Genomic DNA, 12,363 nt, shown 5'->3' with positions numbered 1-12,363 from the left:
GAGCCAGAGTGCTTAGAAGCCGTGGGGTACTGTATTAATCATAAGTCTTGGGTTCCTCAAGGTAGGCAATGGGACCAGAGGACATAATGAAATTCTATAGGATATGATAAGGGCTAATCAAATCCAGCAAGTGTATCTTTTAAAAACCATGTTGTCCACTGATACAAAAATCTGACTTCAGCCTACATGCTGGAACAAATTAACAACCCCAGTTCCTGTGGAGGTAGAAACAGGAGGACCAGAAATTCAAGGCCATTCGCAACTGCACAGGGAGATGGAAGTCAGCAGGCTGTACATGAGCATTACCTCAAAAGAAAATCAGATTTTAGAGGCCAGATACTTGTGGGAGAGAACTCTTTAGGCCAGACAGCCTCTGGACCTGCTGAGAGGTCTCTAAGAACATAGCCTTCATGTGCAAAGTTCCCAGTCAGGATATCTATGCCAGATTTGCCCTGAACCTCATCCTCTGTGTCTCAGCCCTGACCCAGGAAGCAGGAAGCAGAAAGAGGAAGTGAGAAGAGGAAGCAGGAAGCTATTCACAGAGAGGAACATGATGCCCTGAAGATGTCACCCACAGGTTCCTGAACCTATGACAGGGAGTGGGAACCCCCTCTCTGTCAATACGGTCCAAACTATGAAGGGAGCACAGAGAATTACTACAAGAGGACTTGGCCTGACCAGAGGAGACCAGACCAGACCAGTCCTGCCTGGCACGGAGGGCACAACAGAATGGCAGTCAGAGCCTGCAGTCTCCGGCTGAACATGTATAGTCTACAGACACTTATAGTGCAAACAACCAGACAGAACAAAGCAGCAAGCGTCTTCCAAACGTGGTGCTTACGGCATCGAGTTCACCGGTGACATCAGTGTCTGCCGAGGCCCTTGTTCCTCATAGGCGGACGCTTGTGTGCCTCCTGAGGAAACCAAGCACCCGAGGAGCGTCTTCCAGCTAAAAAGCTCTGATTGGTTGTGAGTTTAAATCTACTCTCCGTGTAATCTCAAACAGCCCCTGCAGCTGAGCTCACTTGGGACACAGACGGGTTTGTGTTCATTCAAGCCCACTGTCGGCTTCAAACGCCAGCTCGATGAAGAGAGACATCAGGATGCCCGTCCCTCACAGAGTAACTGGAGGCCTTGCAGAGACGCCTCAGAGTTTTGTGGCGGTGGCTCACTTTAGAGACACCTTCTCTTTCTTCTCACACGTAATCTGGTCTTATACCAGCAGCCCTTTCCACATTGTCAAACCTGCGTTAGCTCTGAGATCCGCAAGTGCCTCTCACCTGTCTCTCTCTTTTTTTTTTTTTTTTTTTTTTTTTTTGGTTTTTCGAGACAGGGTTTCTCTGTAGCTTTGGAGGCTGTCCTGGAACTCACTTTGTAGACCAGGCTGGTCTCAAACTCACAGAGATCCGCCTGCCTCTGCCTCCCGAGTGCTGGGATTAAAGGCGTGTGCCACCAACGCCCAGCCTCTCACCTGTCTCTTACATGGGCCCCCACGTCTGCTGGCATTCAGACTCTCGGTGGAGCTACAAGACAAGTGTCCAGCAGGCCACGGGAAAACAGAAGTCCCAGCTTCCTCATCCCATGTTACATGTGTTCCTGAGTGGTCACAGAGCTGCCTGAACCCACGGATGCTGTACTCACCTTGCAGGGGCCGGTTCTTGTACAGGTCCCGGGCCTTCGCGGGGTGAGCCCTGGCTGTGTTGTCACACTTGGGCTGCTCATACCTAGGAGCCAGGGGACAAGAGAAAAAAGAGTGGGGATTAAAACCTGAGTTGGTGTCGTCTCCAGTTTCTCACATCTAACGCGCTACGTACAGCTTTAGCCCCAGAACGTTCCACGAGATCCATCCTAGCATCACAGTGGTTTAGCCCCTGGGTGATTTGAGCGAACGTCCCTAGATCAACGTACATGCACAGTCCACAGGACAAAGAGGCCTACAGCTCACCTCACATGGCCTGGCTTTGACCCAGTCCCAGTAGACTCTTGTCTACTGGTTCCTGAACACTCCACCTAACCCATCTTCTGATTTGTGACTTTATGAAAAGCAAGTGTCCTGCTCAGCAGTCTCCTGGAAGGTTTTCAAATGCACCGGAGCGAGGATTGTGAGGCCGCATGGGGCAAGGGTTCGGCCGCTTGACTGTCTTCAGAAAGGAGCCAGGATCAGAACTCAGGGCTCACAGTGATCTACCATTGAAAGACTGTCTAATTCTCAATACAGCCTGTGGAGCTACAAAAATTTGTTCGAATGTTTAAGAAGAAAATAGAAGGAAGGAGGGGGGAGAGAGAGGGGGGAGAGAGAGAGGGAAGGAGGGGGAGAAAGAAAGAAAAAAGGAAGGAAGGAAGGGAGAAAGGAAGGAAGGAAAGAAGGAAGGAAGGAAAGAGGGAGGGAGGGAGGGAGGGAGGGAGGGAGGGAAGAAGGTATTATAGGTTCTCTCTGCTCTTAGAATGGCTCAGAATGTCTGCCCATGCCTTCTGCTTGGAGCTGAAACGCATCTGAAGACAATGAGGAATGCCAATGGCTGCCTGGGCAGTCCTTAACCGCTATCCCTGAGTGACAATAAGTCTAGAGAGAATAAATGCCCTGGGTAGCAGATTTTCATTGCAGGTGCCAGGCAGTGCCTGGGGTGGGGGTGGGGTCAGGGGTAAGGTAGGTCTGTGACCTGTGACCTATAGAAAAGTGAGCACCAGCTCACCATAGTATAGAGGCCCCAAGCCAGCAGCCCCATCCTATGTGGGTCCACAGACCGTATTTACAGCACCAGAGAGCTGAGCTTCCTTTCCAGTGTCCCTGTCATTCACACAGCCTGAGAGCCAGGCCATTCGCCTTGCCATTCCAACTTGTTTGATCTTTGCTCCCGCTTGGGGCTCAGCTATCGTGAGGGGGCCTTAACAGTGGTACTGAAATTTGAGTTGCGTGTTGAAGTGACCGTGTTCTGCTCGTTTGAAAGGGCACCGGGAAAGAGCTTGCCGGTGTGGAAATGGCCATCTGGAGAGGGGCTCGTGGGTTTACCAAGGCGGACTTGGCTGCAACAACCTCAGTTCTTTTCAACAGCAACTTATTTCACACAAGGGAAAGACGGAGACCATTGCCTGGCTGTGTCTGCCCATCAGATACCAGGCCGCGGAGAAGTGCAATTTCACGACCACACGGCTGCGTGCACGCAGCCACTGTGCAGAGCGCTGGGGGGGGGGGGGTCACAAACGGAGGCTGTCTCAAGGCCAGACTGCAGCAGTACCAGTTGGGTGGACAAACCCTGAGCCAGTGCTCACAAAGGCGAGAGGGAAGCCTGTTCTGGCGCTAATGGAGCGGCTGGCTGCCAGCCTGCATGCGGAATCCAATAGCCCCCTCCAAACCCCTGCTGCCATTGGCCAGCAGCCAGGAAGAGACCTTGCCCTCCTCCAGCCCGAGTGCCACCGGGCCTGGCAGCAGAGCCTGACAGGCGTCCCCCCAACTCCAGGCAGAGTCACACAAAATATGGTCAGAGTGTCAGTCTGGGTCCCAAGGGGCAGGAGACCCTGCGAGAGCCACCACCCCAATGCCAGTCTGCTCTGGAGGGAAGGTCAGCTTTGCAAGGATGACGTCGGCGGCCCGGGGCCTGTGACTTTGACTCAAGCCCACAACAGAAGCACCTTATTCCTTTGTGGCTCACGAGGACAGAGAGGTGACTTATGAGCCGCAAAGCGTTTGACATCTGTAGCTCCCTGGTTTCTAAGGTCAAGGAGTCCTCATGGGGAAGTATGGAAGAAGAAGACAGGGAAAGTAAATGCTGAGTGAGCTCTATCTAGGGCAAGTCCAAACCAGGGCTTCCCAGGAGGCCTGCCCCACCCTTGTGACGGGGACGTCCTTCTGCATATGTGTTTCTCCTATTGGTTGATGAATAAAACACTGCTTGGCCAGTAGAAGCAGGAAGATAGGCAAGACTAGGAGGCAAGGAGAATTCTGGGAAAAGTAGGCAGAGGGAGACCTGGAGAGACACCATGTAGACCACAAAGGACTAACAGGTCCGGACCCTTCTCAGGGAAGACAAGACCACGTGGAAATACATAGATTAACAGGAATGGGTTAATAGTTAAGACAGAGCTAGCCAGTAAGAAGCCCTAGTCATTGGCCAACAGTTTTATAATTAATATAGCATCTGTGTGCTTATTTGGGGCTGAGGCAGCAGCGGGACCTGGCGGAACGAGAAACTCCAGCAACCCTCTTTGTCTTGCTCAGTGTTGTGCACAGGATGCCTGGTGATGTTCTCCCTTCTGGTCATGGTTCTGGGGTTCACCGTGTGGCCTGCACACCTTACTCCCTGCATCCTGCCCATCTCACTCCAGCATCATAATCTCAGGGGGCCTCACCCAGCTCCTCTGTTTCTCTGTGCCCCGAGCCCCTGTTCTTGCTCAGTGCCCTTCAGATTTGCCATCATCCAAAAACATTTCCTCACGTAGGCTTTAGCCACAGACCCATTCTGTCACCGACACCCTGCTGCCTCACTCTGGAAGCCCCGGTGTTTATCCTCCCCATTCACCAAGTCCCTATCTTCCACACGATGGCTGGGACACTGGGGGCATCCAAATCACCCGAGTGTTTACTGAAAGGAGAAATGAAGGGAGGGAAACCAGGACGTGTTCTCACCACCACTGACCAAGCGCAACAGCAGAGGCCAGCGCTGCCCATCAAGAGCCCGTTGTGGGATGTGTTAAGCCTGACTCTGCTCTCAGCTGTCCCTGTTGCAGCTGGACCCTCTGCACCCCACACGCTACCTCTGCCCCTCGGGCTCATCTTCCCCAGGCCATTGTACCCTCCCATGACTGGAAAGGCTGGCCAGGCAGGGACTAGGAAGGCTGTCCTGCCTCTTGCCCACCTCTAAACTAATCTCCACCTTGGTGTCACCTTCTGTGCACAGGACGGTTGGATGCTGCTGGTGGCGTCATCGCTTTTGCTCACTAGAACCTGACCTTGACCTGGTGCTCAGTGGGGGAAGCATGGTAAATGACTCCCTTCCTTGGCAGGGCTGGTGACAGCCTGGGGATGAGACCGCAATTGGGCAGGTCCCTCAGTTCAGTGGGAAAGGTTGCTCTCACTGTCAAGAAGATAAAACTCCCTTGGGGCTGGAGAAATGCTAATAAGATCACTAGCTGCTCTTGCAGAGGACACAGGTTCAGTTCCCAACATCCACATGGCATCCCATAACTACCTACAGCTCCAGCCCCAACAGATCTAACACCCTGTCCTGGCTTTTGTTTAGTGGATAGGAGAAAACTGCCTATAACTCCAGCCCCAACAGATCTAACACCCTGTCCTGGCTTTTGCTTAGTGGATGGAAGGAAGGATAGCTCAGAGGTAGGAAAACCATCTGAACAGCCCTTCCAGCTGAGGTTGTCCTGTTTGCCCGAAACTCAGGGAACATCTACACAGAGGCAAGAGAGTGCCTGACTTTCTACTCCGTCACAGCCTAAACTGCTCTTGGGTTCTCTGGGGACAGCATTGCCAATGCTGGTCTCATTGTTTCAGAGCCAGCTGGAGGAGTGTGCAAGACTGGTTTTGACTGTGCAAGGATTTTCGTTGGCCAGCTCTAAGAAAACATTTGTCAGGGAGGCCTCTACTCTAGGCTAGAAAGTGTGGGGTGGGGCCAAGGCTGCAGCTGGCAGGAGCCCACTGGTGCCCCATGCGAAATGTCCTTGTTAGAGCCACCCTTCTCTGCTTTGTGCTTGGTGGCCTTTGACTGCTAAAGATAACGCTTCCCTTCCCAGGGCTGCAGCCACACTTCCTAACCAGTGCAAGCACGGGGAACAGAGGACAGCGTCCCTGTGTGATTGTCACCCGCAGGCAAGTATGACACCGAGGTGAGCCCACAGCAGGGCGGCAGGAGGGGAGTGGCGTTCAGTTCTCCTGGCGGAACCCTTTACCTTGTGGAGGTCCCGGGAATGGGCCGCCCGGTGTCCACCAGCACACACCAGCAGTAACCAGTAGACGGGTGACACTGCACCGGCTTGTAGAGGCCTCCGTGTGCACACTCAGGGATCACTACGTTGTCATTCTTGGGCTGCTTGGCCTCCTCGAGAGCTGACTGGTGCTCCTGGTCACAGGAGGAAGCTGTAGGGAAAGGAACGCACAGGCGGTGAGCAGGCGTAGGGAGCCAGCCTTGGTAACGGGAGGGCGCACAGTCGCAGCTAAGCGACGCTGTGTGCTGTACCAGCACTGCAGTGGGAACCGGGCCTGAGGATAGGGAAGAGGACCCCTCCTACCTCCTCAGCCGCACTCCGTGAGGCTGGGGTGTTTCATGCAGCAGGACAAGGACATGTGATTCCTTTCAGGTGGCCATACTACATGCCCCTAAGCCCACAGACGCTCCCTGAGAAACACTCGTTATTGTTCCCAGGTTCCCTTGCAGGAAACACCTGCTTCCCTGCAGGGAGCATGGACTACTAGAGTGTGCAAGGTCATCTCTTCTCAGGCTACAGACTCAGTTTCTTCTTTGTCCTTAGCTAGCACTAGTTTACAACCAAGGGGCACCTGCCAAAAGACAGACAAATAAACGGGCGTGTGCGTGCACACACAACCACACACACACACACACACACACACACACACACACACACACCTGCTTTCCTAGTTGCAAGATATCGCCACACCCAACAGTACAAATGGGGCTTAAACCAGTAAGTGAAAAAGAACCAAAGACCTACAGTGGCCACATGCAGTCTTGCTGAGACAGAGGGCAGCAAGGAAAGGCTCCACTCAGGCTAAGCGCATCACACACATCAGGCTAAGCGCATCACACACAAGAGAAAATCTCTGCAACTTGGCAAGCGGGGCATGATGACTGTGTCTAGGCCTGCTCTGAAGGCACCGGCTACTGTCACAAGGCGTTCATGAACACGGTGATGTCAGAGGAAGATGGGAGGGAGCTGATGGGCGAGGGCTTCTGCCTCAGGGCTGCCCCAGCCACAGGTGGCAGGTGTGGTACAAAGGGCAGAGCCTAGCCCGGGTGATGCTCTTAAGACCAGAGATTGCAGGCACAAACTGGACCTCGGACTAGGTTTTGTAAACGCAAACTTTTCTCATTGTTGCAGGGCTGAAAGAATACTCATCACGTGCCCACTGGTGTCTCTAGATACACCAAACCGTGGACAGGCGCACAGATGTTAGCTCGCTCGGTGATTCTGAGGCCAATCCTGTACGTGCTCCCATGATCTGTTAACTGATTGACTACGTTACCAAACGCAGTTTCTAGATATCTAAAAGTCACAGCTCTGTGTACATTAACTGGAAGAGAGGCACCTTGCTGACAGCCCCCGCCCCATGCTGCTCTTGAAAAGGACAACAAAGGAAGCTAAACTGAGCATCTGTCCAGACAGACATCTCCAGGATAAGCTCAGCGTGTGGGGATCATTCAAGCTCACTAAGAACAAAAGGAACTGGGCCTTGGCTGATGTCTTGTTACTGCTTCCCATGAGGTCTTCACTCTCTGTATACGCTCTAGGTGCACCTAACAAATGCAGGGACACAAATGAAATGTCCCTGGGCCTGATGGGCATCTTGATGAAGCCTTTACCCGTCTACCACCAGGAAGCTGGCAGGAAACAAAAATCGACACTCACTGGCCTTTCTTCCCAAATCCCTTCAAGTCTGTGATAGCCATTCAAGGGGGCCAAGCACCACGGGGTTTGAGGCTACTATCTTCGAAGACGGTTGACACTCTCTGTGGAACCATTTGGGCCATCGTTGTGAGAGTAAATGGAATGGCCTATGGGAGCAGCAGCTGGGCTGTATGCATAGCTTGGCAACGCAGGCCTCTCCAGTTTAGCTAAGGTTTGCTTGGCACGTCTTCAAATTTTTCATTAGTTCTGTAGAATGTACAGTGTGATTATCTGGCCACAAAATATCTTTGGTGCTCCATTCCAAGGACATACTGTGTCTATGGGACCGGTAATGGAAAATTTTCTGAAATGTCCCTATGAGAAATTTATGTCATATTTGAAAGAGCCTCATAAGCAAAATGAAATTGATTGAATTAAAAAAAACTCTAAAATTTGTTGCACATATTGTAAAAATATCAAAGCTACTCTGGCCAAGTCAGATGAAACCCAGTTCGTAAGAACGTTAGGGTGGTGAAGATAACTGGAGCTGACACTTGACAATCTGCTTGCATATTGGAAATTCAAGGCTACCAAAAGATGCAATCACATTCTCTTGTAGGATAAGCGACCATGAAGGCAGAGAATGTTTTAATAAACGAGTAAGACCTTTATAAATAGAAGGCAAAGTAAGAAAGCAATTCGTAATGTGGTCATCTCCCCTCCTCGCTCCTCCCAGGCCCTGACCACTGCAGAGATCTGCACAGGCCACTCTTGGAGTTCCTGCTACACTGTAAAAATAAATGCAATGTTAAATGTAATGTTCATCACAGTTACCTTAATCCACAGTTAGTTAGACCTGGTAGGACTAATTCACTTCTATCTTTTTTATTTATCTCTAAGTTGGGTCTGAAGAAGAAATCAAGTAAACCTGATTATCAGAGTAAAAGCATTTTATTACTCAACTTTGAATTAATCCTTCTAAAAATTTGACTCAGTTAAAAAAAAAGAAGATGAGAAAATCATGGAGAAAACTGTGGAATATGAATCTGGATTCTGGATTTACCTGGTCATGAGACTTCAGCCTGCTAATGTAAAGGGTAGTCTCACGTGCATGCGCGTGCGTGCGTGCGTGTGTGCGTGTGTGTGTGTGTGTGTGTGTATGTGCACTGTGTATGCCCCCAAATCACAAACCAAAACCTTCACCTCTAAGATGATGGAACTAGGAAACAGGATCTTTGGGGGTGATTGGGTCACAGGGCAGAAGCTAGAGCCTCTTCCACCACGTGAAGACATTTCAAGAAGGTGTCACCTATAGACCAGAAATTAGGTCTCCGGAAACAAACGAGCCTGTATATTTGAAGTTAAACTACTACGAGGCTTCTGAAACTGTAGGAAATAGCCTTGGGTTATTTCTAAGTGACATCATCCATGAAGCGTTATTGCATCAGCCTGAGCTAGCAGCACTGCCTCAGAAAAGGGGTTGTCAGTGGAACCACACACGTCTTGGGGAAGAGGATTGACTACTCTCCTGCAAAACTGGAGAGAACACTGCAGGCAAAGCTCAATAACCCTTTCAGAGGTGGTCAGGGTACCGTACTCCCCCCACCTTCCCCAATGTCCTATCCGCTCCTCCCCCATCTCTACTCAGATGAGGTAAGGTCTCCCATGGGAAGCATGGCACATCAAGCTGAGGCAGGACCAGGTTTCCCCAGCCCTCTGCATCAAGGCTGAGCAAAGCATCCTACTGTAGGGAATTGATTCCAAAGAGCCACTGCTCATGCATCAGGGACAGATCCTGGTCCCACTGCGGGGGGCGGGGGGACCCTTCTAACTGAATAAGTGGAGAGAGGAGAGGGGTACGGCATGTAGATGGGTCCAAGACTTGGGAGCATTATCGAGTCAATTTCTCTACATTAATGAGCTGACGTTATATGTTTCTTATCAAAATCTGCAGAAACCCTTCAGTAGAAGCTGACACATGGACTCTAAAATGAATATGGAAAGCCCAAAGACCTAAATAAAGCCTGAAGCTTTGCTCCGTGGTTAGGGGGCTAATGTTGCTGCGTTTGAAAAGGCACTATAAAACCTTTCACCCAGACAGTGGGATATGACAGCCAAGACAGGGATGGAGAAGAATGAGGAGTCCACCAGCAACGGACTTGGAATGTTTACTTCATCGATGCTGACAAAGGGCCAGGGCGACTCACAGGGGAGTGAAACTTCTCCCAAGAAATGACAGTGGAGCCATCAGGATGGCCGTGGGACCCATTAAAGAGAATAGACATACACTGCGTGATAATTATATGAGATGAGAGAGACATGAATACAAAACCTGAAATGCAGAGACTAAAAATAAGCATTAGGAGCACCCCACCATGTCACTGCCCCCAGCTTGTCTTTCGGACAGACTGACCACAGAAGGGAAAACAGGGCAAATTAGACTTCATTAAAATTTAAAGCAATCAACAAGAAGATGCAATTAAAAAGTAAAAGGAAACCACAGATTGGGGGGAATGTTCCCAATACACACATCTGACAAAGACCCCCAGCTCTTTACATCAATAAGACCACAAATAGCCCAATCTGAAACTCACTGAGACTTCAGAAAGCAAGCCATCAACTAAGCAATAAACGCTCAAAGAAGAAAAAGAGGGCATCATCACCATTAGCCATCACGAAAGCGGCAACTATCACGTCACTGAGATGTCACACGCATGCATGCTCCAAATTAAAAACACTGACACCAAATGTTGGTGGGACGTGTAGGAACTGAGGGTCTCTCGGGGTCCCCTCACAGCAGACCCTGTGCTGAGACCTCTATCCCATCCTAGACACACATCCAGGAGAAATTAAAGCAGAAGTTCATGTAACAGCCGAGGAAAGAAGGAACACAGGATCTTCCCAAAGGTCCCAGCCTGACTTTTAAAATTGCTTACCTATGAGTTGAAATTTAAAAAAAGCACAGATAAAGTGAAAAAGTACTATATATACTGTATGCAATTATATAGAGTTGTATGTATATATCACAGAGAGGGAAGAATGGATATAGAGATATATATCTCAATACTGACTCTCAAAACCACTGTTCTAATCTCAAAAACAACACCTCAGAAATGAAAGAACCTTCTTTACATCGACGTGTAAGAAAGCCTCCAGCAGTGAAAAGTCATGTAGGGTGTTTGGGCTCAGAACAGCAGATGCCTTCATGGGGAGGCCCTTACTGTCAGTGGAGGCCACGCCCCAGAGGTATAGAGTAGCATCCACTGTGGGCAGCAAGGCACAGGCTCAGGCCTTCCAGAGGCCATGCACGCTTACCCAAGTATTCCCTCGAAGCTTTGGAGATGAGACCATCTGCCCGTAGGGCTTCACACTCGTAGTTAAACAAAGCCCATTACTAAGGAAGCCCCCAAACTTCCTTGTCCTGTCTTGGCATTTTTTTTCACAGTGGCCAGCAGCTCACATCTGATGACACAGAATGCCATGAAGGGCAGAGCTGCCCGGTACACAGTCCCCGTGCACACGCAATCTTGCCTTGTGTTCTTCCAAGAAGACATGCTGTTGCCCTTCACCACTCTGCGCTGAGCAACGAATTCTCTCCGTGAGCTTCAGAGTACGAACGAGCCACCGATGGCCATCATCTCCAAGTTTGGCTTTCTGTGTGCACGTTCCCTTTATATATATTGACGCTGCAGGCCCCCAGAGTGATGGTTTTTATTCGAGGGAAGGTTCTCATGAAGAAGTGAGAAAGAGAAACAACCACCAGAGCGGGCCGTTCCTGCTCCGTTCCGTGTCCGGTGGACTTGGATAAAAGCCGATGTGAAATCGCACCATGGTGATGGTCTAGCTTTGTTCCCTCTGGACTTGGTCCCACACAGTCAGGGAGGCCAGAATCCCCTGAGTTCCTGGGCTTCCATGGTAAACATCATGGTGGCCCCTGAAATCCTGCTACCACTGGCTGGCCTGATATCCACCTCCCCACACAAACACACACACACACACACACACACTGTAGTTGCATTTTGCTTGCTAATCTGATGCGTGTGTGGACTGGTTTGCCTACCTACAATGACCTGTGTTAAGTAAGGCCCTGGTGGCTATGAAGACCACAACCCTGGAAAGGCTGGAAGAGCCTTCCTTCCTTGGCTGAGCCCACACTGCCTCCTGGCAGCACACTGCAGGCCCTCTCCCTGATTTCAGGAGCGAATCCGGGCTCAATCTCTCCTTCCCGTCGCCGTGGGTTCTGAAGCTACTGGTGGAGCTGACTGTTCTCTCCTACTGGGCACCTTTGCGTAGCATATGAGCCTTCAGTGCCTGTGCACGTCTGCAGTAGAAGGCCTACACAGGCTCAGCACACTGCCCGCGCATGCTCCGAGAGGCACTCCCGGCGAAGGAGTGGAAACACGAGGGTCCCACTTGCACATACTCTCAGCCCCCTACAGGAACCCTGCATCGGCACGTGCAGAGAAACTAACTGCCCATGCTTGGCTGCACAGGAATACTGCTGCGTGTGTGTAGGGAGTAGGACTCAAGTCTCCCAGCCTCCTCATGTCTTCTTGAGACACTTTCTGGACCCTCTCAGAAAATGTCTCCCTTAACCCTCAGGACTTGTTTCTGGAAGCGTCTATTCCCTCTTTGGCATGTATGTGATTCCTGACTGGCAGCACACGTCACAGGTGAGGTAGTTGACGTGGGCAGGGGTGGGATGTCAAGGGGCTCAGGCAGGGCATGGCATGAGGCGGGGTGTGGGTGAGAAGCAGGGATACGCAGGAAGGTGGCATGTCAAGTCTGAAG

General features: G+C 50.8%; 1 protein-coding gene across 2 annotated transcripts in view; it reads right to left on the bottom strand.

Moving 5' to 3' along the window:
• Smoc2 (SPARC related modular calcium binding 2) overlaps positions 1-12,363 on the bottom strand; it is a 119,119-nt gene that overhangs the window by 23,323 nt on the left and 83,433 nt on the right. For both annotated transcript variants that reach the window (XM_040728162.1, XM_040728163.1), the window contains exons 8-9: positions 5,899-6,085; positions 1,642-1,724 (exon numbers count right to left, since the gene is read on the bottom strand). In XM_040728162.1, coding sequence (XP_040584096.1) covers positions 1,642-1,724; positions 5,899-6,085 — 270 coding nt within the window. The remainder of the gene's footprint in view (positions 1-1,641; positions 1,725-5,898; positions 6,086-12,363) is intronic.

Source organism: Mesocricetus auratus, unplaced genomic scaffold, assembly GCF_017639785.1.
Source record: "Mesocricetus auratus isolate SY011 unplaced genomic scaffold, BCM_Maur_2.0 Super-Scaffold_100018, whole genome shotgun sequence".
Taxonomy (NCBI): Eukaryota; Metazoa; Chordata; class Mammalia; order Rodentia; family Cricetidae; genus Mesocricetus; species Mesocricetus auratus.
The sequence above is the reverse complement of the archived record's forward strand: the minus strand, read 5'-3'. Positions and strand labels throughout refer to the sequence as shown.